The sequence below is a fragment of the Stegastes partitus genome, unplaced genomic scaffold (assembly GCF_000690725.1).
Source record: "Stegastes partitus isolate 25-593 unplaced genomic scaffold, Stegastes_partitus-1.0.2 Scaffold20, whole genome shotgun sequence".
Classification (NCBI taxonomy): domain Eukaryota; kingdom Metazoa; phylum Chordata; class Actinopteri; family Pomacentridae; genus Stegastes; species Stegastes partitus.
Window position 1 is genome coordinate 245,797 of NW_007577751.1, and position 25,669 is coordinate 271,465.

General features: G+C 41.8%; 1 protein-coding gene across 7 annotated transcripts in view; it reads left to right on the forward strand.

Moving 5' to 3' along the window:
* The window catches only part of hspg2 (heparan sulfate proteoglycan 2), a 107,727-nt gene that overhangs the window by 32,118 nt on the left and 49,940 nt on the right, over positions 1-25,669 (forward strand). For all 7 annotated transcript variants that reach the window (XM_008293196.1, XM_008293205.1, XM_008293215.1 and 4 more), the window contains exons 2-23: positions 1,297-1,426; positions 2,340-2,396; positions 10,206-10,265; positions 14,475-14,584; positions 14,752-14,810; positions 15,073-15,245; positions 17,044-17,169; positions 17,323-17,523; positions 17,602-17,721; positions 18,681-18,812; positions 19,212-19,356; positions 19,822-19,979; positions 20,098-20,238; positions 20,354-20,517; positions 20,603-20,782; positions 21,799-21,995; positions 22,376-22,523; positions 24,168-24,295; positions 24,554-24,640; positions 24,936-24,994; positions 25,277-25,338; positions 25,519-25,659. In XM_008293196.1, the coding sequence (XP_008291418.1) occupies positions 1,297-1,426; positions 2,340-2,396; positions 10,206-10,265; positions 14,475-14,584; positions 14,752-14,810; positions 15,073-15,245; positions 17,044-17,169; positions 17,323-17,523; positions 17,602-17,721; positions 18,681-18,812; positions 19,212-19,356; positions 19,822-19,979; positions 20,098-20,238; positions 20,354-20,517; positions 20,603-20,782; positions 21,799-21,995; positions 22,376-22,523; positions 24,168-24,295; positions 24,554-24,640; positions 24,936-24,994; positions 25,277-25,338; positions 25,519-25,659 (2,778 nt within the window). The remainder of the gene's footprint in view (positions 1-1,296; positions 1,427-2,339; positions 2,397-10,205; positions 10,266-14,474; positions 14,585-14,751; positions 14,811-15,072; positions 15,246-17,043; positions 17,170-17,322; positions 17,524-17,601; positions 17,722-18,680; positions 18,813-19,211; positions 19,357-19,821; positions 19,980-20,097; positions 20,239-20,353; positions 20,518-20,602; positions 20,783-21,798; positions 21,996-22,375; positions 22,524-24,167; positions 24,296-24,553; positions 24,641-24,935; positions 24,995-25,276; positions 25,339-25,518; positions 25,660-25,669) is intronic.

The following is a 25,669-nucleotide window of genomic DNA, read 5'->3' on the forward strand; positions in this document are numbered from 1 at the left end:
TAGTTGCTGTTTACTCCCTAATTGACAGTTCTGATTAAGCAGAAGTTAAAATGTCATTTCTTAACAGAATTTTTCCAGTCTCACACTTACCTGGTGATGAGGACTGCAAAACTTTTTACATTTCAAAATTCTGACAAGTATGTCTGGTTCACAGAGCCCCAGGTTGTTCATTTTCGTCTTACAGTTGCAGAGATGTCACTGACTGAATTTTTTACAAGTGGAAATTTCAATATGCAGACAAAGAGCTGAAGTATTCAAAAGAAATGTAGCAACATTTCTTGATTTTCAGTGAAATGTCTTGGCATTTCTGGGATTACTGTGAAATTTGGTGCAGGTATGCTCGTCCCGATCAGGATGTATTGCGGTAACTTTTCATCGAGTGCCATCAAGTGTCACATTTTAATAATCTAATGCCTTGGTTTATGACCAAGTATATGCAAATTTATGACGGCCTTAGCTATACTTTATGTTCGGTGTGACTTTTTAAATGTTCGCATTCCAGGCTGAGATTGTGAACATGATAAAGTGTCTCATCAAAGAACAAATAGAATCCGCTGCCAGCGTACACTAGCTGAAAGTTTCAGTTGCTCAGTTTGTTGTGTATTGAAGTTTGATTTCTAGCCATCGCGCTGTGTATGCTCAGAGCTTTAAGTTTAATGAAATTATATGTGACTGTGGCGTCAGGCCAGGCACTGCATTTTCAGTTTCATCCCCATCCTTCAGTTACACCCCTGCTATTGTTCCATTCTGAGTGACATAATGTTTCAGTGAAAGACTCCTTCCTGGTTCCAGAGTGAGGAGCCAGTTGTAAAGGACTTGTCATGGTATGCTGGATATTTTACTTTACCCGGGGGGGACAGAGTTGAAAGCATATTTAAAGAGCTTAGTGTCATTCTGATCTGAACCTCAGCTGCTTTTACTGGCTTTTTTTTTTGTTGTTGAGATTTTTTATTTGTCCCTGTTTGTGTGTGTTCATATGTGGGTCATTACAGTCAACTGTGATTATCTGTAGCCCGCTTCCACGTTAAGGTGACAAAAACACACAACAGCGAATTGTACAATTTCTTGTGAAAAAAACTTTACTCATACTGGTGTCATGAACTTTATGTGCATGCGAACACTTGAGGAGGCCTCCAAGAGATAATAAATGGTAAAAGTAAACACATAACAATGCCCCGTTTCCCGTCTCAGCTTTTGTTTTCCCTCCACCCTTCCATGGTCCATGTATAGCACTGGGTGTAACCTTTCTCTCCGTGGAGACTTCAACCCCTATAAATCTCTCTGTGTTTGTTGCAGGTGACACAGGCCTCCAAGGTGTGGGGAGAGGTCCCTCTGCCTGAAGATTTGGAGGCAGAAAAAGATGTCCAGGCGTCTCAGAGTTTACTGGATGATGACGAGGACTTTGCTGCTGATGAAGCTTCAGGAGGTGGGCTGGGTAACCACAAACCACAGCGACAGCTGCCCTTAATTCATGACAGTTTTTCATTATGCATTCCTTAGATTTTTAACCCATCCCAAAACAGAGAAAGTAAGAATATTGCCCACAGACACATAAGAAATTGCTTCAGCTCACTAGATGCAGACTTTTCATTGGGAATTTAGTTTCCTGTAGCTTTGATGTTTACTTAGAAAAGTATTCACATCCCTTCGGTGTTTTCTCCTGTTATTGCTTCTTAACAGTTACCCATGATCAATGAATTTTTTTTTGGACAATAATTTACAAAAACAGATTCTGTCATGTCAAAGTTAAAAACAGATTTCTAAAACATAATGTCAGTTAATTAAAAAAAAAAATAGAACATGTCTTTTTTTTGATTACTTAAGTGGTCCCCCTTTGTGACTCATAATCCAACACAGATGTGCTCGAAATCACATAATTAGAGAAATGAAGATCATCCGAGTGCAGTGAATGTGTCGCAAGTGATTGTAGTATAAAGACACCTGAAAAAGAAGGTTCAAGAATCAATTGCAAGTGCTAAGCTGATTGAAACTTATCCATGTGCTATAATTATACACAAAAGTGCATCTACTAAATACTAACTTGAAGAGGCTAAATATTTATGCAGTTGTTAATTTTACTGTTTATATTTTTAATTAATTGGCAATATGTAGTAAAAATCAGTTTTCACTTTGACAGGAAAAAGTCTTTTTGTAAATTCTTGTCAAAAAAGCCCAGTTGTATTGACCAACATTCAATGCTGAAAGGCAATAAAAAAAAGGAAAACTTCCAGGGAATGAATTCTTTTTACAGACACTGTGTAAGTGAACAAAACATGCTTTCCTGGTCTGCGAAATCTGCACATTGACACATCTTTGTATTTCTGTTTCTCTCTCCAAAGATCTGCCCAGTGGAGAGGATGATGGAAGCACACCGTGGCCTCCGTCTGAGAGCACAAGTAAGGGACCAGAAAATCTCGTGAATCTAACAATTCCTTGTGACAGATTTTGTTTATGTGTGGTAGATCACTCAACTCTCTAAAGCTCCCCCATCTGTGACTCTGACTGAAGTGCCTATATGCAGTGGGTGTGCACATTTGTGCATAATGTCTGTCTGCGCCGGAGCGATGATACCTTCACATCCTGCTACACCGTCTCCTCCCTCCTCGGCAACTTGCCACAGTCTGGTCATAACACAGGGCTTCGGCTTTGTCTCTGATACATAAACATCTCCTGTCTGCCTCCATCCTTTTAACCGGTGGCAGAGGTGACAGCACAATAACATAAAAGCACAATGAACAATAAAACCTGCAGCAAGGCACCCAAGTCCCATGATTTTTATGTAGACTTGGAAAGTATTTATATGCGGGGAACCCACTATATCACAGTGCACAGTGGCAGGATAAAAACTATTTAATAATTTAAATAGCATATTAAACTTTGCATGATGGTCTAACTCTTTAATCATGCCTGTGGTTTGCCGCTAATTCTTGTCTTGGTACATTCTTTATTGTTTTTGCCGTCTATAGATTTCCTTTCATTGCCGACAGCCAAACAACTAAGAGTTACGGCCAACCGACCTTTTCACCTAACATGTCTGCATGCTACTTGGACTTGGCCACAAAGGCTTTAAGAGTAACAAGTGGTAACACTTTAAACACGTTTAAATGGATAAATACTGATGCTCAACTATAGATGTATGGCATGAGAGGTTTATTTGAGTCCCACCTTAGACACCGACAGCACAGGTTTTAATATAGGTTCATCATCGGGTTTCACCCACTGATGGCACACCATAGATGCTGCCATTGATCTTTAATTATACTCTTCACAGTGGCTTTGTTCATTTACTTTGAGACAGGAGCCATGTTTACATTTGGTGGGTCACTTTGATGGAGATGTCTCTGTTAGACGCATGCCACTGAAAAGAAGACGGCTGCTGAAGTCATCAATGGTATCAACAGTCACTCACTGATACCTAAAGACACAAGCTGACCAGTCACACTCCTGGTGGTCCCGACTTTGGAGCGCTGTAGTCAACCAAAGAAAATCTTGCTCAACGGAAATTGTCCTCAATCTTCAACCAAATGATTTGTCGCAGGGGAGTGTCAAGTGTAAAGTCACATTCTGGCAATAAGTATGAACAAAAGGCTATTTCAAAGTTGTAAATATGCGGGTGTTCATGGATGGTCTGTTCTCCCTCTGAAAGTAACACTGCTGATTGTTCAACCAATGAGAACATGGCTGGATGAGAACATATCAACAAATGAACCAACCAGTTGCCCAGTGGACTACTGTCGAACCATTTTCTCTCTCCATAGGTGAATTAGAACATAGAGCTATAAATCCAGCGTATTACTTGGCAACATGTTTGTCCTGTTTATTTTTGGTGCATGTCGACAGTGTGTTTTCAAAGTGGTAATTTTCTTCATGTAAGTGAATACTCTAACCTGCAGAAAATGCAGTTACCAAAGCAGTTATGTCCCCCCATGTTTGATGATTTGCAAACGGTGGCAAATTATAAAGACGTCATCATAGTTGCTGCTTCTTAGTTTGCCAATGTTGATGCCCAACGCTGTCACTTGACAAGTCAGTGGAGCTGATTACATCATACCACAGTGATTGTTTTGGTAGCAGCATTTTAAGCTGACATCAGAGCTGAGGCATATAGCATCATGTGCTCCACTCACAGAAATAGCACTGCCGTGAGGCCTCGCTGATTTGGGAAGTTAAAGGACTGACATGGCTGACATTAACGTGTACGCTGCTGACAGCACGCAATTGTGCCGGATTAGACAAGCGAGGTTCGACTGAAGGTTGAGTCAGTTTTTAGCTGCTGACCAATGGAGAAAATATTTAGCTATTATCAGCAGACTGATTGATGAAGACATAGATGAAAGAAATAGTGTTTTGTTCTAAACACAGCTTTGCAGATCATTTTGGTAGCTGCATTTCAAACTCCTGCAGCAAGTTGAGGTTGTTTTGAAGTGTTTCTCAGGCAAATCCTGGCGAGAACATTGGTGCTGTAACCCTCAAGTCAGGTCGGCAGATACAAATGTGCAAAAATAATCCAAAAGTCATAAAATACAAAGCCGGTTTTTGTTGTGTTGACAGCACAGGGTGGGAAGATATCACCAGTTAATGTGCTTGCAATTTTTTGGTGTGATATAAGTCTTACAAACCTTCTCTATTACTTTGGTTTATTGCCTCAGTCTCCATAAACTTTCTGGCTTTTGTATCAACATAAAGGTCAACTTTGCTTTAATGTGGCATTGGCAATTAAAAAGGAGGTAGAGATTATGCAGAACTTTCTTTAATATATTGTCTTATCACTAAGGTGACTAGACATTTGCATTCTGCTCAGTGTGATTGTGATACTGTAGCTGCAGGAAGCTGACTAATCCCATATATAGACCTGAGCAAAAAAGCACTGGGAAGGAAATTCAGTTTCCTGTGCTCAATGCTGAGTACCTTGATGAGTGTCTCTGTCCTGTTGGCTGTGCAGACAATTCTCGCAAGCCTCTGCCTTCCTTCCTTCTCCAGCACTGCAGACTAGGAGACGTAGGTGCCACAGTTGCCCCCATTATGCTCTGCATCCTGTTGTGTGACTGTTAGCTGATGGTGGAGGAATTCCCATTTCCCTTTGTCTGAGACATTGAATCAAAGCAAAGCATCTGGAATTTAGACTGATGTAAAGATGAGGCTATTTTGAATCTGCTTTTGTCCATTGTTGTTCTTTGTCTCAACGTAATCATACTCTGCAATCTTCTCCAGAGATATGAGGGCTGTGTCCCATGTCCTCCTAACCTTTCCTCTTGACCTCCACACTTAGAGCCCCAAAGAGATTTCTGGGAGACTAGTCCAACTTATCTCGTCTGTGAGAGCCTTTCGTTGTTCCACAGGCTCTGTTACAAATGTTCCCAGTGCACCCAGGATATTGGCCACTTTGTTTAGACACTGAAGACACTAAGGTTCCCATGTCCATTACTAGTAATAGCGATGGTGACTGGTGAGGGGCTGTTGGGGTTAGGGTCTTCCCAGTGCTAATTTTGGATGAAAAGCTTGAGAATTCCTTTTTCTTCACTTAAGCTAGGCTGGAAAATCGGTCAGGCCAATATATCTATACTCACTGTTGCCCATAAAGTTGAAATAAAATATATATATTTGTTACCTCTTCTAATGAAATGATTGTGACAATGCGATTTACTCTTGATAAATAAAGTGTATATCTTGTCAAAACTTTATTGATATCACAATATGCATACAATACATATCGCAGTAAAAATTAAACCACAATTAACTTGTGTAAACTGAGTACTCAGGCTTAAACAAAATTGTGGTATTTAACAATAGGATTAAGGGTTTGTTTCAATTTTCCCACCTTGGTCAATTCACTCACCCACTCTTCAGTCAGATCCCGAATTCAGAATTTGTTTTAACTGGAACTCAGTATGTAATCATTGCACCTGGTCAAAAGTGATTACTCATGTTAATGTTAAAGCTAATAAATAACAAGAAATTTAAGTACAGTATTTCCAAAGATATGTTTATTTACTGTGCTACTGTAAAATTTCCAGTCAAGTACTTTTCTCATTGCAGTTATTAAAAAAATACGTTATATAAGGGGTCTAACAGTTAATGGCCTGGGCGATTACTTGATCAGATAATCAGCATTTATTAGATTTTTATTTGCCTGGTACCCAATAAAATTAATATATATGTCTGTTAATGGGATTATTGTCTATTAGGGCTGCAACTAACCATTATTTTTTATTGTCAATTAATCTGTTGATTATTTTCTCAAATAATTGAGCAGTTGTTTGCTTCAACTGCTCCAAAATTGGGAGACTTGTCAACTGGTGTTTCCCAAAGATCAAGATGACGTCCGCAAATGTCTTGTTTCGTCCACAACCCAGAGATAATCAGTTTGCTGTCATAGAGGAGGAAAGAAACTCAAAATTATTCACACTTAAGAAGCTGTAGTCATTTTTAAAAATCTATTTGCTCCAACTGATGAATTGATTGTCAAATAAGAGGATGATTAATTTAATAGTTGGAAAAAATTGATTAACTGTTGCCTCTGTCATCACTCACTCACCTACATCACTATCTGACCGATTACACGTCACTAGTAGCAGCCTATTGGCACTAAAGGGTCAATGTTGACAAACAAACAACAAAATTGTGTATAACGTGAATAAACAAAGGCATTTTTTGTGAAGTTTTGAGAAGGAATAAGATTTTCAAGAGAACTGCAAATGTATGTCAGTTCCAGATATCTGTTATCGACCTCCTTGTTTGCCAATAATCTTGATAGACCCTGAAAAGTCCACATGGTTGACCTCAACTTTAAGTGGTTCCCAAAGTGGCCTGCCTTGATGAGTGGCAATACCTGTCTGCTTTTAATTTTCTACTGTGCTAAAATAACACCACATAAATAAACAGAAGAGATAAGAAACACATATCAAACACAGTATGTTTGAAATCAGTGTATTGAATGAAAATGAGGTGCAGTTAGACCATTCTGCACTGCAGAATAGAATGGTGAAGTGAGACTATCTCTGGTGTAAAGTAGGCAGAAAACTTTGTAAACCACTGCTCTTAACTGCTCTAGCTTGTTTTTTCCTTCTCATTTGGCAGAAATCCATTAAGCAATAAATAATCAGTCATGACCTAAAGTGCACTTTGCTGGTGTTTAAAATAGAACTACATGTTATCGAGAAGAGATTATTAACAGTTTACAATTCAGATAAAGTATATTTAGGCATCTATGCAGTGCCATAAACACTGATTTACTCAGTGCTGTGTGAAATGTTGATTTCAGACTAAACACGCAGCTTTGGATAAGCAGAGCGATGTGCTCCATGTTTAGTCTTTAGGGAGGTTGAGGGTCAGTGATCCACGCTGACTCCAGCGGAGGCGGACTCACAGACAGGTTACTGCCATCCTGTGTAGCCTCAGCTGGTTTTACTTCTAATCGCATCAATCGTTCGAGGACGCTTGTTGAAAAAACACAGTGCTGGTTTGGAATCTTCCGTTATCTCTAGAAGAGAACAGATGTTGCAGCATAAGTGGACAATACATCAGCGTAATGCAGCCTGTGTTGTCAGTTCGGCCTGGGCAGTGGGCAGACTACGGCCGGGCCACCCACTCAGTTTTTGCTGCTGTGTTCATGGGCAGTTGGTGATATGCGCGTCTCAGTGGCACTGCGTTCATGTGTGTTTGTGTCTCAGTGTGTCACATACGTGGAGCCTCACGAGTTGTTACAGCGAGGGATAAGTGCTGGCAGCTGCAGTTATTTTGGTGAGGTCTTTGTTGTTGTTGCACTGCTGGGGGCCCTCAAGGTGGTCACCCACTAGTAGGAGAAACTTGCCTGACATGATGATCACATGGCCCTGTTCCATTTGTGGACAAGACAGTTGTAACGGTGCAGACAAAACATGGGTGCCGCAATGCTGAAAGATACGTTTGGTTTAGCCTTTGTCAAACAGCTGGTTATCAGTGTGACTGTGTACACGCATTCAGAGTGTTCAGTGTCCTGAAAGACTCCTGCTGAATGGTCTTAGTCACTGAGTCGAGCCTTATTACTGCACCTAGTCCCATGATTCTGCACTCTGTTGTACGAACAACAAATGAGTTGCCTTGGAGAGCTGGCTTGTGCCACTCCTCTTTATGAGAGACATGTTTAGGGTTTCATTCAAACAGAGCATGTGCGGCTGTTGGAATGATCCCACTTTCCTCTCTGCAGTGTTGAGGAGGGACTTGTAACTTATATGTCTGCGTATTTTGATGACTTCCACAATAATCTGTGCTGCAGCACAAGAGGATACTTTAAATTATGGTTACGAAAGTGGTTTGTTGTGTTACAAAACAAACAGATTTAGAAGTTGTGGCTATTGGCTGGTTATTCAATTGTCCTGTGGCTTTCCTAGATCTGAGAGTTTATTTGGATAAAGCTCCACAGTTGATCAGCAGCTTCCTGTCTGTACACTAGAGAGTATCCATATCAAACAATACCCCCTGTGGGATTTGTTAAGCTCCTAACTCTTTTGTTGGATAATAGTCAGTACAACCTTTACTACTTAATAATGATTGTGTCTCTGCTGATAAGTAAGAGGGGTATTTTAGCAAACTTCCTGTCTGTCCATGTTCCTACACAGCGACTGCTTTGTTTCAGTCAGTAATCACGGCCTGATCAACACATAAAAGCATGGCGAGTAGTAACAAAACTGTTGGCCCCTTCTGCTCACATTCTGCTTCTCACAAGAATCACAACATATCAAACAGACTTTAAAGCAGCGGATGCTTCATTAGCTTTAATTAGTTTGGGTCACTATTCTTGAGGGAGACCTCTGATCATTTGGGTAGGGCATGTTTTTTCTCAACTGTTTCCTGGCTGGACTGCCGCATATAGTTTTGTGTCTTCATCTACCTGCTTTTCACTTGACTGTTACACTGCAGTTAAGGCAAGTCTTCCTATCAGCTTTTGCTAAATGTGCTATCTTCTAAAAGACACGACAGTATAGTACAGCAGAAGCCATGTGTTTTTTGTATGTGCATCTGCAAAACAGCTGGATCCAGAGGACTCACTTGATTATAAAGGAGCTGTTGTTTACTGCTGTCTGTTGAAGTTTATGGAGTGGACTCATACAGAGTGAACTGGAGCATAAATATCTACCTTGTCAGTGCAGTGCGGGTGTACAGCATTTTAATAACTGTTAAAGTTGCATGTGTTTACAAGACAGGCCAGCTCATTTTTCATTGAAAACGGTGAATAGATGTTCAGAAAGCCTGTAAATGTGTTGTAAACTCAGCCTTTGTGCAGCAGTCCCTCTCTTCAATCCGTCAGTGATTCAGAACAACCAAGAGGCCTCCTCAGTTGGCAGTTCATAGCATGCCCCACGGTGTAAGTGCATCCAAAGCAGTGGAAGAACCAATGAGTCACCACAGTGCCAGTGCAGAGGGCTTAACTTTTTGTAAAAACAGTTATGACAGTTTTAATGGTGCTCACTTCTTCCATTTAAAAGGGAAAACAGGACGCAGCTCCTCCCTGCATCGCTGCACAGTCCCAGGGTGGACGTAAGTGTCGGACAGCAGGGATGTGAAGAGCAGTACGTGCAAATGTGGGCTTTGTTTGTGAAGAATCCTCTTTGTACTGTTGGACTAAAGAAGGGGCATTCCTAATGCAATGCCCTCTGACCCTTTCTCCTCGATGCTGTCATGCAAGCAGACTTCCTCGTGTGTTTCCTGACAGACACTGGTTCAACTCATTAGTCAACAGAAACCACAGGCTCGCAGCATCCATTGTCCCGTTAAGCATCCGCAACATATGAATGGTAATGATTAGTAGGACTGTTGACGACGGCAAATTGATGCTGACATTTCTAGCTTCTTGTAAAATTGTGATGACAATTTCATTTTCATTTCTTGCTGTTAGCTCGGCTGTTTTGTTGTGTTATATTTCATACAATTTTCAATGACTTCCTGATTTCCTGTTTCTTTCAATAAAACTCTTTTGGCAGTTCTCTTTCTGATTGTCACTTTCTATTTTCTCTCCTTGCATTTAATCATTTCCTTTCTAACTTTCCTGAAACTTTAACCTCTCTGCACCTGCCTGGCTAACTTGATCCTCCTCGTTGGTCCTTGTGTCGCTTTTCTCGTTTGATCCTTTGACCTCTGGATCCTGTTTGTGCCCTGTCGACCTCTACATCACGTCTCTTCCCCCTGTTGCTTGCTCTTTGCTCTTTGCCCCTCATTGCTTGCCTTAGAACATTGGTTGGACTCTTCATATCTGGGGAACATACAGAGCCCAGTCGAGCCAGAGTACAGTAAGTCCACAAGCACTTCTTTCCTTTTAATACTGCGGTTTCTTTCCTCTCTTGTGTTTGGCACACTATCATGTCACCTGCTCCGCTCAGTTATGCACACTCATTTCCAAACACACTCTCAGATAACATTCCAAGGAAGACTGAGCTCGGGCATGTAGCGTTTGAGTCCAGCTGGTCTGTTTTTCCAAGTGTCTTGCAGGCGTCTCCCAGTAATTTCTGATGCCAGTGGAAAATGATGGGGTTGTTCCATCGAGTAATAGAGTTCATTATGCTCGAGTGACAACACTTCCATTCTGAGCTAAAAACATCCCTGCAAAGCATTGCTGTGACCTTTGCAAAAATCTGATCCACACTTAACCCTCTAAACCTCAAAACCCACCGGTGGGTTTAAAAAGGCAATTTATCTTGTTTAAAAAATCACTTTTTTTTGCCAAATTTAGAGTGTTAAGTAGTAAAATATCCACAGAATGTAGAGATACTATTTTTTCAACACCTTGGAAAGATGTTGTATATGTTGATTCCAGATTTATTCTGCTTTTGTAAACTAAATAATCAAAGAAATTCAAATTTGTCTTTTCTTTTTTATGATTTATAACATTCTAGCAATGTTAAACTGCACAGCTGACATTTTGAGTTTCTTTTTTACATTTAGCCATGGCTGTGCTTTTTTTCTCACAGAGGTACAGGTCTTAATATTGCAGTGAAAGGTTAGTCCAAAGTAGAAAAAAATGCAACAGGGGCAAAAAGTTTTACAAAGAATCACTGCAAAAATATGTATCTGTATATGCTTTATTATACACAATGGTGGTTTTGATGCTTACATTGCAAGCCGCGGGAGAGCACAATTGTTTGAGCTTAATAGTGGAGACAGAATTCATTCCCAAGAGTTCCCCAGAGGGCAATGAGTGGACTTGGAGACAGAGTTTTTTGGCTTAACACCAACAAAAGGGTTAAGTGGCAGGGGTCCTGTCTACATGAGTTAAGCTGAGAAAGTGGCAGCTGGCAAATGAATATTATTATGCTGACCGAGAGAGGAAGATGAAAGAAGAGATGGGGATGAGTGAGAGAAAGAGGGGAAGCCCATGGAAGGGGAAAAACATGCGTTGTTAGAGATTTTTGATGGAGTCATTGGTGCAATGTGGTTTGGGCCTTGTTCTTATAGATTCTGGCTCTTCCTCACTCCCTCTCTAAATGGCTCAACTGGTGCTGGGCCGATGCCGTGGGCGCTGCCTTGGGGGTTGAAGGTCAAGCCCAATGTGGCTGGGCTTTAAAGGCCAGACTGGGCTCACTGCTCAATCAAGTCTTTGTCTTCTGCATAGGCCTCTATGTGTTCAGAGGGGGCCCATTGCACAAAGCTGCCACAGTTCTACTGAACAGCTTTAATAGCTAAATAAGTTTGTGAATTAAGAGTGTGGAATGCTATTTTTCCAGACTTCTTCTTTTTTTTTTATCATCCCACTCGTCATGTCTGCACTCAGTATGATCACCTTTGATGGTGACGGGGCTTGACGAGGGGATTTCCCCCAACTAGAAACAGCTAGTGGTACACAGGAGAATGGGTCCTCGTGTAAAAGAGCTGCTCGTTAGCAGCAGGGCACAACCCGGTGCTCCAATTCAAAGGATCCCAGGCAGTGGCAATCCCACTCTCTGGTCCAAAGCGGCGAGCTCAGAGAGAGTTGGGGCTACAAGCCGCTGTTGACCTGGCGGCAAGTACCCACTCAAGTGATTAGATTATATTCGGGTCAAATGAGGCGCTTTGATGAGTAACTTTGATGTTGCCTGTCTTCTGAGACTGCATTCAGGCCTAACAATTATTCCTGCAAAACTTACAGTAACAGCCTGCAGAGCAAGCACTCAGGCACCATGCCAGGCTGTGCTAAAGGCTGCAGTTCTGCTGTTACATGTTCACTTCACTGTGTGTTTTCATAGGCAATGCTGAGTTTACTTTGTCATAAATGAGGCTTTTCCTCAGCAGGAACGTCTTGAAGTGCCAGTGCTGTGTGCAAAGAAAATGGGACTTTGTAGCATTAAGAGAGGATAGCTCTTTAACACAGTGACCACACAGCCTCAGTGTGAGACACAAAATCTGCAACTTTTAATTAAGTAGCTACTGGTAAGCTTGAAAAATGTCTGCTGTCAGTGTCCACATGTATAGAACTTTATAATTATCTAAAGAGCGGGAAAAGGGGAGGGAAAATAATATACTGTGTACAAGTGTTTGGATATATTTTGCACAGCGTACGTGTGTGTGTGTGTGCTTGTGTTCATTCATTTGTGTTTGTGTGCGTGTAGAGATTTATTGTTTTGCACATATTTGGGCATGTATGTTTGTAGCTCGAGGCTCAGCAGATGCCTACTTAGAACATGACTCTTTGCCTTTGGCATGGCAAGTAGCATCTCACTGCAAGAAACAGAACAAATATTGACTTCCTCCCTAAACCCACACTGCCAGTCTGAAATCAGAGGCTGGCAGGCCCGTCCTAACAAAGTGTTGGCAGGAGTGTGAGAACGGGGCACCCTGTGGGCCTGGGTTATTTTCAGTTTCACGGCCCTTGCCTGTGACATTGGAATTATAATAATACAGCTGCCATTTTTGCTTATAATGGGTTACACATATAGACCATCAAAATGATTTATGAAGGCAGGATTAGAAAGAGTGATTAATTGAAGGAATCTTTCCTTTTTTTCTGCGTATTTCTTTAGAAGACTGTGATGTAAAAATCTGAATGCTTAAAAGGCAAAACAACTTTGGAAATAGCTGATCCTTTAAAATGCCAGACTTAGAAGGTGTGGAATTGAAGATGGCACTGATATGTAAGAAGACGTGTGCAAAATACAACAGCACCATTTTTTGGTGAACTCTTCACTCATTTATTCTGAATGGTGTCATTATACAAAGCACAGTTTTGTGACTGTAAATCAGCATGACATCATGACGCACTGCATACAAAAAAAAAACTTGGTTTATGGACTGGTGTAAGCTACTTGTGTAGCCAATGGGTGGAGTTTTCATAAGTAGGGCAATGTGAATGCTAGTGGAGAAGAAACGAGAATTCCCTTGTCACTGTGTGAAAAGAAATTCAACTTTATCTTGTTTTACTGCATTTTTTCAGAGTGATGAGAGGGCAGGGTCAACCACATTGTAGCAATGTTCTGGTTTCAGTGCTTCACTCAAGGACACTTTTGCAGAGACAATGGATACTGCAGATGTAGAACCAATCAGCTGCTTGTTTTGAAAGTGCATTGAGAACAGTTTAACAGAGCTAATCTGAATTGTATTCATGCCAAAACCTGTCTTCACCTGCCACTCTAAGCAGGTTAAGACTAAGGCAACCCACTGCACCTCAGCTCTGACTATGGAGTGCCTTATGTTCAAGCAGCTGACCTATTTGTTTAATGACCAGTCAGACCAAATAACATACAGTCTCTATAGGCCATTGATATAATCCCCTTCCACTGCTCTCCAGCCATTCGGCCTCGCGTGTGTTACGCTTGGTACATGTTGAGGGAATGTTGAGGCCCCCTTCCAGAGTCACTCACAGAGGATTTTCTTCTTCCTCTGCAGTCATGATGTTGGCTCAAGTCTTACTCACCTTCCAGCTCAGTGATATCATCAGCCTTCAGTCAGGAGATCTTGTTCAAACTCGTGGCCATGCTGTGGTGATATTTAATGTCTTTAAATGTTTCAGATGATGAACTCAGTTTTGTCGTTGCAAATAAGTTGCTTTATCAGCACCTTTCTGTCACTACTGGAGTACGCTGTGTATTTGTCTCCATGGCCATGACCCTCAGAAAGGCACATACGGAGAGGAAGACATGCCTTGATACTGTAATTTATTGGTTATATTTGAGTGCGCCTGTCACAGCGTGCGTCTCTTGTTAGAGCCTATGTGTGGTGCAATGCTTCACAAACCCAACCACAATTGAGATATGGAAATAGATGCCAGAATTTGTATGTGGCTCTCATTTAAGCCTCAGATATGCCTTTTTGTTTTTACTTTCTGAAACATTTAACCAAAGGCTTCCCTCTGGGAAACAATTCCCAAACAGTATACCATATCACACTGTCTTTAATAGACTTAGCGGATTGAGTTCGGCTTATAGAATCTAACCCCATACAACAGTTGGACATTAATGCTGAGCCTGTGGTCGTTGTCTGTTATTGTGTGGTTTGGCTGACAGATTCTCCTCCCCTCTCTGTGTTTCTAGTTTATTACAGAGCTCTCGTCAACTTCACCGACTCTCTGGTGTATGGCCCTGAACTCGAGGACATCTTCTCTCCCGCCTTTAATGAGATTTCTGAAGCAGTGGTTGACACGGTATGTCCTCTTCTCATTAACTCCGCTGAACATGTACAGTATGCTAAGACTATACTACCTTATAAGGTTCAGATGTTTTTATTTATGACTTGGCTGATTTAAGAACGTGTGACTCTAAAGTCTGAAAATAAGGCCCAATGTAACTGAGCCTAGTTTTCCCTCCACAGCTGGAGTCAGAGTACAACAGGATTCCAGGTGTCCAGACGGTCAGCGTGGTCCTCATTAAGTAAGAGCACAAATCCTTTAAATCATGCCTCATGGCACCCAAAGTAGATACTTTGCAGCTATGAGCTGCTGCTGCTTGGGTGTCTTACTCTGGTCAGATGATATTTCTTCCGATTTTTCCAAATCCCACAAGGCCAGTAGTGCAGGCCTGTTGTCAGTAATATTTCAGGAATGACTACATCCTCTTTAAGGGGCATTCAAAGAGAAACATTACCTCTGAAGTGCTTTTCTTTAACCTCACCAGCCTTTCTTGATCATTTCAGAAAGATGATCAGAGAGGATGGCGTTGATGTGTTTGTGGAACTGGATGTGGGTTCTGACTACAACACCAACGACGAACAGATCCGCAGCGTACTGTACAACGTGGTGAAGGAGGGAGCCATCGCTTCCTACGTCACATCGGTCCAGGGCTTTCAGTTCAGACGACTTGGAGAAGGTAAGACCCAAAGAAGTCGTGAAGCGTCTGACTCTGAGACACAAAAGTTTGCTGTATGTTTGCATCAGATGAAGGTCCAAAATAGCGATAGGCAGTTTGCTTAACATTTCCTTCTGGTTCTAGCTCAACCTCTGCCTCCAGTGGAGCCTATAGCGGTGCCAGGTTTGTACTGTGCCATGCCTGTTGCATGGTGACTCAGCCGACTGTACTGTAGAAACTGTAGGACGACTGTAGCCCATTTAGAAAGAACAGTCGCGCATTTCCTTCTTTGCGATGTCAAAATTTTTTTGAAGACCTTTGGTTCGACATGTATTCGCAATGGTCACATGATCTGAGGAATGTTTTGCATGGAAACACCAATGTAAAGACGACATCTGAGCGTGGTCCCTGAAGTTTGGTAGTGCACAGCGAATACAAAGGACCTCTGCATGGCATGAGTGTAATTAGAAATGGTGCTGTTCACTGAAATGTAAACAAGCTTTTGATTTCTGCAAATTCCACCCACTCTGTACGACAGCATGGCAATTTTTGAGTGTAATGGTAACTTTATTTTATCAAGTTTGCTCAGGTGATAATGTTCCTATTAATCTGTCCATGTCTGTGTTGTCTTTCTTCATCTTATCAAGTCTGTCTAATCTGTGTTTAGTCTATGTATGTAGTCTGTGTTTGTTCAGGGTAGTCTGCGTGTCAAGTCTAGTCTTGTGGCACTTGTTTAGTGTTTTGTCTTTCTAGGTTAGTCTGTATTTGTTTGTCTAGTCTAGTCTCTGTAGTCTAGTCTACTCTATGTAATTTAACTTGTGGGCCTAATCTTGCTTCACTAGTGTTTTGTGTCCAGTTTCATCTGTTGTCTACTCTGTAAAGAGGTGTAACAGTACACAAAAATTTGGGCTCAATACATACTTCAATTTTGAGGTCACGGAAAACAAGAAATACGAAACACTAAACTGCTTTTTAATTTAAAAAAAAAATAAAAAATTAAACTTAAAGACTATCATTGCATCTTTATTTACCAAAATCTGCTGTAACTGATTGTAAACTACTAATAAAAAATGTAAAATTTACAAAAGCTAAGGAAAAATATTTCTTTCAAATAATTAAAAATGAATAAAAAATCATTTTCCTTTAAGGTGCAGGATTTACAAAGTTAACTGTGCCTAAACTGTGCTGTACTTATTCACATTAGCAGCTTTCAGGTTCGCATTAAAACTGTGAACAACTGTGGCTTGCGTTAGTTTATAAAGGGCTATTATGAATGGCTGTATTAGTTATGCACACATGCATACTGAACTGAAATGCCTATACTGACAAACTTCAGTATACATATGTTTATTATTACACTCCTGCCTCTGAGTTGTTTAGTTAGTGGGTCTAACATTGCCCTTTTGTCTGGTCAAGTCTGTCTATTTTAGTTTTGCGTCTAATTCTGTCTTTCTAGTCTGGGTTACGTGTGTTTAGTTTAGTTTGTGAATCTAATTAAGTTTGTGTCCAGTCCAGTCTGTGTGTCCTGTGTGTCTGCCAGGTTATCCTACTTTAGTGCATTTTACACTCAACAGAAAATGTGACGCAAAAACTTAGAAACGTCTTGAAGCACTACATTAGCAACAGTCCTTACATGCCTGAATTGCTCTCACCGTAGCGGGGGCCCCGGATGTGGTGGTTTTTCACCTCACTGTGCGTTATTCGTGATGTGATGTGACATTTGGGTAGTGTATTGGCTGTACAGTAGTCTTGGCTTGCATGTCTTTGATCCTTGAACATCCCCTCCCCTCCCCCTGCTTCCCTTCTGCATCTCTCACAGTAACCCCCAGTATAAGACCCTGCATGGCAGATGAGCACAGGTGTGGTGATGGGATATGTATCCTGATGGAATACCTGTGTGACAACAGACCAGACTGCAGAGACATGAGTGATGAGACCAATTGTGGTGAGTGGCTTCAGTTTGACTGGCTGGCAGCTTGTAACTTGGTAAAGCCTGGATTTCCGACTGCTTGATGTGCGATATATATTCGGCTCTAGGAGCACTCTAACAGCTCTAAGTACTGCGCATTTGCTAGGTTTAATAAAATATTTCTTTCAGAAACAAAAAGGCCCGTCGTTACAGTCGTTACAACACCTGCCACCACAACCACCACCATCAAGAAGCCACCGCGTCCCCCCAGCCCACCTGGACCATGCAGAGCTGATCAGGCCACGTGCCAGAGTGGAGAGTGTATTCCTCGAGACTATGTCTGTGATGGAGAGAGGGACTGTTCAGACGGCAGCGACGAGTTCAGATGTGGTAAGTAGTACAGCCTTGTCTGTGTGCACGCTCTCAGGAAGCAGCATACGCCCTCATCATCCTTCTATCTTTGTCCAGGTACTCCGTCTCCCTGTGAACCCAATGAGTTCAAGTGTAAAAATGGCCGCTGTGCCCTCAAGCTTTGGCGTTGCGATGGCGACAATGACTGTGAGGATAACTCAGATGAAACAGACTGCCGTAAGACCTCATTTCTTTTCTGATGCATGTCCATGTGTTCTTTCTAACAAAGTAGAAGGTATATCAGAGCGAAATAAGCAGTCATTGCCATGGCTAAGCAGTTCCACTTTGAAACTGTAGTGTTATAAACACAGACTCAGACTTTTGTGTATCTGATAAACAAAAGGAACCAATCCTGTCAACTTGCAGGGTGGGGTTTTCTATATAATTCTTTTCAAAAATCGGTTTTCAGTTCAAACATGTTTGGCTGAATTAGTCCAACATTATAACTTGCATTTATGTAGAGTGGTGTAGTTTTACAGTGTCTGAGTAGAGTTGTAGGTGAGCTGGTGTGCTCGAGCTGAGTCAAGTGGGGAACGGTGGGTGGAGATCAAGGAAGCAACAGTGCAGAGTTACATCTAAATCCTTTTATTTGGCAGGAAGGGATTATTTTCATGTAAAAGCTTGAAAATATGTCATTTTGATGCACACAGATGAGTTTTTAGGGGTTCAATCAATGATCAGAGAGGGGATTTAAAGAAACAGATCAGTATTTGAAGTGCACCTCTTCCCTTTTTTGCTCACGCTACATAAAGACATCAGTGTGTCTTTGCCTGTCTCTTCAATTTGAAGCTATAGCCAGGAGACAGTTAGCTTAGCATAAAGCAAGTGTGTGTTAATTAGCAGAGGTTGACAAATCCAGTCAAGGTTAAATCCCAGTTTTAGCCTTTATGCTCAATTGAGATAACTGATTCCTGTCTTTAGCATCATGTTCAACATACAAACAGGAGTAGTCTCAGTCCTCCTATGTAAACACTTGGCCAGAAAGCATATTCCCCACAACTCAAAAATGATTGATTACAGTTTAATTCATTAGTGATTGCTAAGCTGTCGTTTTAAGCCTTTCTGACCCCAATTTGAAGCTGCTGTTTAAAAGCTATTAAAAGTTGCTGTAAATCTCCGTCTTGTCATCCCTACAGCCACCAAGGGTCCTGGTGACAGGTGTGCTCCTGAGCAGTTTGAATGCCTGAGCGATCGCACCTGCATCCCTGCTAGTTACCAGTGTGATGAAGAGCCAGACTGCCCTGATCGCTCCGATGAGTACGGCTGCAGTAAGTCTCACACCAGCAGCTGTCTGCAGCCCTCTGCTCTTACAGTCTTGTTTTTTTCTCTCTCTCTCATTCACATTTCACTCTGTTCTTTCTCACTTCTTGCACTTTGCTTCTTTGACTCTCCTCCGTAGATGCCCTCCTTTGTATTCTGTGACTAATTTGCTGTGAACCAGGCTCTTTTCACACATGTGTTGACTGAGACACAGAGCTTTTTGTGAACCATCCATTCCTGAGAACTAAAAGGAAATTGTCTGGCGTAGCGGAGAATTTAGCTTCCTCCAACTCTCAGGCATTTATGAGCTTCACTGGATCGACAAATTCCAGTCACATGCCAGCCTTTTTGTACATGTGCATTTATTATGTGATTAAAACTGTTTTCGTCTTCCTGACACTTCACAGCCCCTCCTTCTGTAACGAGCCCGCCAGAGGAGTCCATTCAGGCAGCACGGGGGGCCACGGTGACGTTTACTTGTCAAGCTGTTGGAGTTCCAACCCCAATCATCACCTGGAGACTCAACTGGGGACACATTCCAGTCAGCAGCAGGTGGGTCTGATGAGAAGTTCTCCACCTCTGTGATTTTTATTCATCAGGACTGTAATTAAAACGAAATTAGTAAATCAGCTCATTATGATTGCATATCAGATTATATAGAGTTTATGGAAAACACTGTCCAAATGATTTAGAATAAGGTTTGGAACAGATTTTATTGATGTTCTGTCTCAAACAAAACATCCTTATCCGGTAAAAACCAGCCCTTCCTAATTGATCTGCCGTGGTATTTGAGGCCGCAGTGTAACTGTCGACAGCCTTCCTAGATCAGCGTTTCGTTGCTGACTTCATTTAGACCTGTGATTTTAATTAGCGAGATATTTGTGGTTCACTCCGACTTCATTCGGGGCGTAGTCTGCTGCGTGTGTGTGTGTGTGTGGTTCAGCAATTGCAGCTGAATTTTATGGATTTCTGTGTAACAATATTGTCTCAGACTGCGCTTTATTTCTGTGTTCCCAGGATCTCCATGACCAACGAGAACGGCCGTGGCACCCTCACCATTCGCGATGTGAAGGAGGCGGATCAGGGGGCGTACACCTGCGAGGCCATCAATGCTAAAGGCCTGGTGTTCGGCATCCCTGATGGAGTGTTAACCCTCACGTCAAATCCAAATTCGGGTACTGGCACTTGTCTCGTCCACACAGTCAGAGTGACAGCAACAAACCATAAATTAATTCTAGTTACAGTTCGAGTATGAATCAACTTATGCCCTGCTTGTTTTCATATTCTCTGCAGGCAACTGTCCTGATGGCCACTTCAGTGTGAGTGGCCGCTGTGTGTCCTGCTTCTGTGCTGGAATCACCAAAAACTGCAAGAGCACTGGACGCTACCGCAACCAGATCAGCCTGCGTTTCACTGAGGAGGAAGACTTCAAAGGCACTCAAGCTATTTATACATGCGAAGCTGATAGACAGCCAACTCGGCTTAAAGCGTTTTTGTAGTCCTAACATTTAGAGACAAAATGGAGTGAATGTGTTATTCTGTCTTCCAGGAGTGAATGTCACATACCCCTCCAGGCCAGGCACTCCTCCTCTCTCCTCCACGCAGCTCCTTATTAACCCTGAGATGGAAGAATTCCAGCTTGTCGACCTCTCGCGCCGTTTCCTCAACCTCGACTCCTTCTGGACTTTGCCTCGCCAGTTCCTGGGCAACAAAGTAACAGAGAAAATAATTCGCAGTCTTCATGTTAATTCCCTTGGGATCACACGTATGCGTGAAAATCATATGTATTTATTTTTAGATTGATTCCTATGGAGGATCCCTGAAGTTCAAGGTGCGGTACACACTGGCCCGCGGTCTGTCTGAGCCTGTGGAGAAACCTAATGTGATGCTGGTTGGAAACGGACGCAGGCTTGTGTACCGCAGAGGCAGCGGCACCCCTCCCAATGTGGTCAACCAGAAAGAGATCAAATTCATTGAAGTAAGCCTCTGGTTAAGAAAAACTGTTCTACAATAAACAAGTGCAGATTCTGCACAATCCTGTAAGTTTGTGATTATAATTTGTACTTCTTTTAATACTAAAATATTTTATTGGTTACTGGCCCCAAACATATTTCTAGAAGTGTCCCTCCCCACCTTGAACCACTAACAATGAACATGAGGCACTCAGCCAGAAACTTGGGAATTATTTCTGCTCACAGCCAAACAACAAATTATACATAACACCAAGGTCAAAACAGTGCTCTCCAAAAACTAGGCTAAACATCTTATCCCTGGACAAGTGCAACCCACTATTCGCTTACCTTAACAATGCAGCAATTGCCTATTTACAGTTGATTTAAAACTCTGCAGCATGACTGCTCACAAACACTCGATGCTGGAAACACACAACTCCAGTCCTAGCTGCATTACATGGGCTCCCCATTGCTACAGAATTCTATTTGAGGTTGTCTTGATTACTTTTAAATCCCGACATGATCAGGCTCCACTCTACATCTGGAAACTTTTGACCCCTCATTCTGCACCCCGATCCTTCAGATGAGACAATCAGCTGCTGTCAAAAGCTACACAGCCCAGGCTTAAAACAAAGGGAAACCGTTTTTGCTGTTTGGGCTTGAAACTCTCCAACAAGCTACTGGCAATTTAAAAGCCATCTATACAGACAGGCTTTTTATATTTTATGTGTTTTCTAATCCTTTATTATTGCTCTTTTTAGAAATATATTGCCTTTGATAATGCTTTAGCTAATTACACTGTTTACATGTTTTCTAAAGCATCTTTAGACTTCAGTTTTAAAAGGTGCTATAGAAATAAAGTTTATTATTAAATCCCCAATAACAAATTTTAGACTAAATGATACCTATGAACTACACTGGAGTTATTAAAAACCATGCAAGAGTTATTCATAGTCCATCATAATGTATCATAAAATATAATAGCATAATTTACCTGTAAGCACATACAGTGTGTCAGTAAACCTGTTTGTTAATCTTTTAGGACAACTGGCAGCACTCTAACGGTCGTCCTGTGAGCCGGGACGAGCTGATGATGACTTTGGCCAACCTGGACAGCATCAGCATCCGCACCATCTACGACAACCACATGGTCAGCGTGGCGCTCAGTGATATCGTCATGGATACCACCACTGTGGAGTTCAGCACTCTGGGTCACGCCAAGGATGTCGAGGAGTGCAGGTAAGAAGAAAGAGTCAAGTAAAAAAACGCCACTTTGTACTGTAAGGAGGCGTGTCTCATGTGTCAGTGCTTAGAATGAAGACTGCTGCACAATTATTAAGTAATCGATGAATTCATTTACTACAAGAAGTGATTCTGAAGTTTTTGTCATGAAATATTTACGAAATCTATTTTGATGAGCCTTTTGGAACCCATGCCCCTGCCAAAAAAAGAGACAAGAACAAAAATGAAAAATGCTTTTCAGCTGTTCTTCAGTCAGCTGTTTTTTATTTACTAGATTTAGAAAATTTACGGTTTGTGATGTTGTAATTTGCCTCTTCATAGTTTGCTCTTGAAACAGCTGGACTGATGCCGTGTTTGATGATATTTATTATTCCCAGATGTCCTCCTGGCTATACGGGTCTCTCTTGTGAGATGTGCTCCTCTGGATTCGAGCGGGTCCCTGGTGGCTCCTATCTTGGCACCTGTGCTGGTTGTAACTGCAACGGACATGCCACGGCCTGTGACCCAATCAGTGGACACTGTCTGGTAAAAGCTAACACTTGATTAGCAATGCTATGAGATTTCTTTCATGTAAAATTGAATAATAGATGTTGGTCTGCATAAAGGAAATATGCTTATTCACTTTTTTAATGGAGAGGGTGAACATATTTAGTGTCTGTGTATAAAATATACACTAAATATGAAGCTAGGGCCCACCAGCTGCTCTCAAGGTCCAATATGGTGAAAAGCTATTTTTCATGTGTTTTGTGTGTAAAGTAAAAGCTGTCATTTTTGAAGCTCTCCCACAACTAGACAGTCCCTTCACAAGCCAGTAAGATTTTCACTCAGCTCATAAACCTTGTATATTCCTGCCTCCTCACTGCCTGATTCTTCTAGGCGATCCATTCAGAAAGAGCAGCTGCCTCTCAGTCCAGCAGGTTTATTTACTCTCTGGAGCTGTTTCTGCTCGCTCCAAAATGTCTCAGACACGAGTGAAGTACAAGAAAAGATCTGCTGTTGGTCACAGGAGGGAACACAAAAGTCTTCATGCCCTTCCAGCATTTAAGGAACGGAAGATCCAATGGATTACTTTTATTTTTTATTGGCGATGTCCCCACAACAATAGGAGAATGTGGCTAACATTAACTTTGATCATATGCACACAGGGTAGCGCTGAGAAGGTTGAGAAATGGGGGAAACTTTAAAACAAATTTGAAACCAATAATAAACACATGGGAAGACTCTGTTTTCTTGTTTCCTGCTGAGCCGAGCTCAGCCAAAGATTCCATATGTTGGCTTCTCTCCTCCTTTCTATGCTCACATATGCTGCATTGTAATCGAGCCAGATTCCTTATAAACCTCTTCTCATTTGCATATTTTTAGGCTTATGCAACAAAACAAGTATAAAATACAGTCTGAAATGCTGCCAATTAGGACTGCCTGTTAACCAGCACCTGCTACTCTGCACTGCTGAAACACCACTTATAACCCCAATGTTGTCTGACAAAACCAGATATATGAGCTAGAACATTAACTGGGTTGTTTTCTATGTAAAGTGATTGTTCAGACGGAAACTTGCTTAATGCAATAGAAAGTCCTGGTACATGCATTCATATTTGCGTCAGCTGCTGTGCAGTCAATTGCTGTCAATCACAGACAGAGAGAGTCTTCTTCCTCAAGAGGCCTGCAGCACTGCAGCTGCATTTAAAGCTACAGACACTGAAACAGCCAGTTAAAACAGTATCAAGTCAGGGATCATGGTGAAATTAACTTTCTTTGAAGTATTTTGAGCTGAGAAATTGAAAGACACTTTCTGTGAGACTTCTATTAATTTGCTAAAAAAAAGTGCACAATATGGGACCTTAAAAGCTCACCAGTTAACACTTGACATCTTGTTTGTTTTAAGAATACTAAACACAAATGTAAAAGTCACAAGTTGTGTTTTTGTGGGGAGTTATGTGCTGGCAACAAGCAATAATGTGATGTGTTTAGAGGAGCTGGTAGGTGGATATTTTTAAAAGCTAGCTGTTTCCCCTCTGTTTCTCATCTTTATGACACGCTAAGCGAGCTGCTCTTATAATCAAATTCCCAGTAAGAGCGCAACTTCCCAAAAATGTCAAATGATTAATTTTAGGCCACTTTAAGTGTCATCTGGGTGAGAGAATGACCAGTGTGTTCTCTCTACCACAGAGCTGCCAGCACAACACAGAGGGCCCTCAGTGCGACAAGTGTCGCCCTGGCTACTTTGGTGACCCGAGCCGAGGTCGCCCCGATGACTGCAAGCCCTGCCCCTGCCCTTACTCTGAGACCTCACGGCGGTAAGGTCACAGACTCACCCAGACCACACACGTGCAGAAACTACAGTACAAACAGGATACATTTACAGATGTGTACACCCACACTCTGCAAACAAAGCGTCACTGGCAACAAGACTGAGCTGCTTTGCTCTTCAGTGTTTTATCCCTAAAAGCTGAGCTCATTCATATAGTTGGGTACTCATTCATTCATTCAGCCTACAACTCATTAACCAACTGCTGCTAAATTTTAATTTATGGCTCTTTTGTTCGGCTTTACAGGTTCTCCGACACCTGCTTCCTCAACATTGACCAACAGCCAACGTGTGATGCCTGCAAGCCCGGCTACACAGGAAGACGCTGTGAAAAGTGAGGAAACTGATATCATTAACTGTACCTTGTATCCGTACGATCTTTGGAGATTGTAGCAATATGCTTTTACAGGAAATTTTATGAATCTGTTGGGACTTGTGGTAGCAATGAATCATATCTTTATGCGATACAGTATTAGATGGTTATTGTATTATGACTATAAATATACCAAATGTGAATGACTCAACGTAGAATAGGAAGAAGAAAAAATATTAATTGCAGACTGATCAGCTTTAATAAATGCTTGCATTGCATATGTTGATCTTAACTCTTGTTTTTTGTCTTTTTTCAGGTGTGCTCCTGGCTACCAGGGTAACCCCCTTCTGCCCAATGGAAAATGCGTTCCTAACCGTGAGTACATTTTCAGCAATTGCACTAACATTTTTGAAATTCTCAGTTACAGGCCTGAAATTGACAGAAGCTGCATGAGAATTGATTTACCTTTCCGTCTTCCAGCGATAAGTCCATGAGGAGGTCTTAACCCTGTGTAATGATTACCATCAGGTTTTCCCCTGGTGTTACAGTAGGCTGTAGTATGTGGTCATGGCTCAGGTATGCAGAGTGACTGGAACACTCCCAGGTGTACTTTTCTAACCATATGCCATCTTCTTTCCACTGCTGTCTTCTTTGCAGAAAACTCAAAATGTGATAACAGAGGAACTGTCAGCTCCAGCAGCCGGCCGTGCAGCTGCAAGGTATGGATGCAATGTTGAAGCATCAGTTGTTGTACATCTGCAGTTTACAGTTGTGATTTATTAAGCTGACGTGTCTTACTATCCTGTATACTCCGCTGCCATTCTCTTTACAGAATAAAGGGCTTGACAGGCAGATGGATTACATATGTGCATGTGTTTGTTTCTATTTGTGTGTTGCAGAACAACGTGGCAGGCGCTTTGTGCGACGAGTGTAAGCCTGGGTTCTTCCACCTATCAGAGACCAACCCTGAAGGCTGCCTGCGTTGTTTCTGCATGGGCGTCACCAAACAGTGCGCCAGCTCCACTTGGAACAGAGAACAGGTGGGGTGCA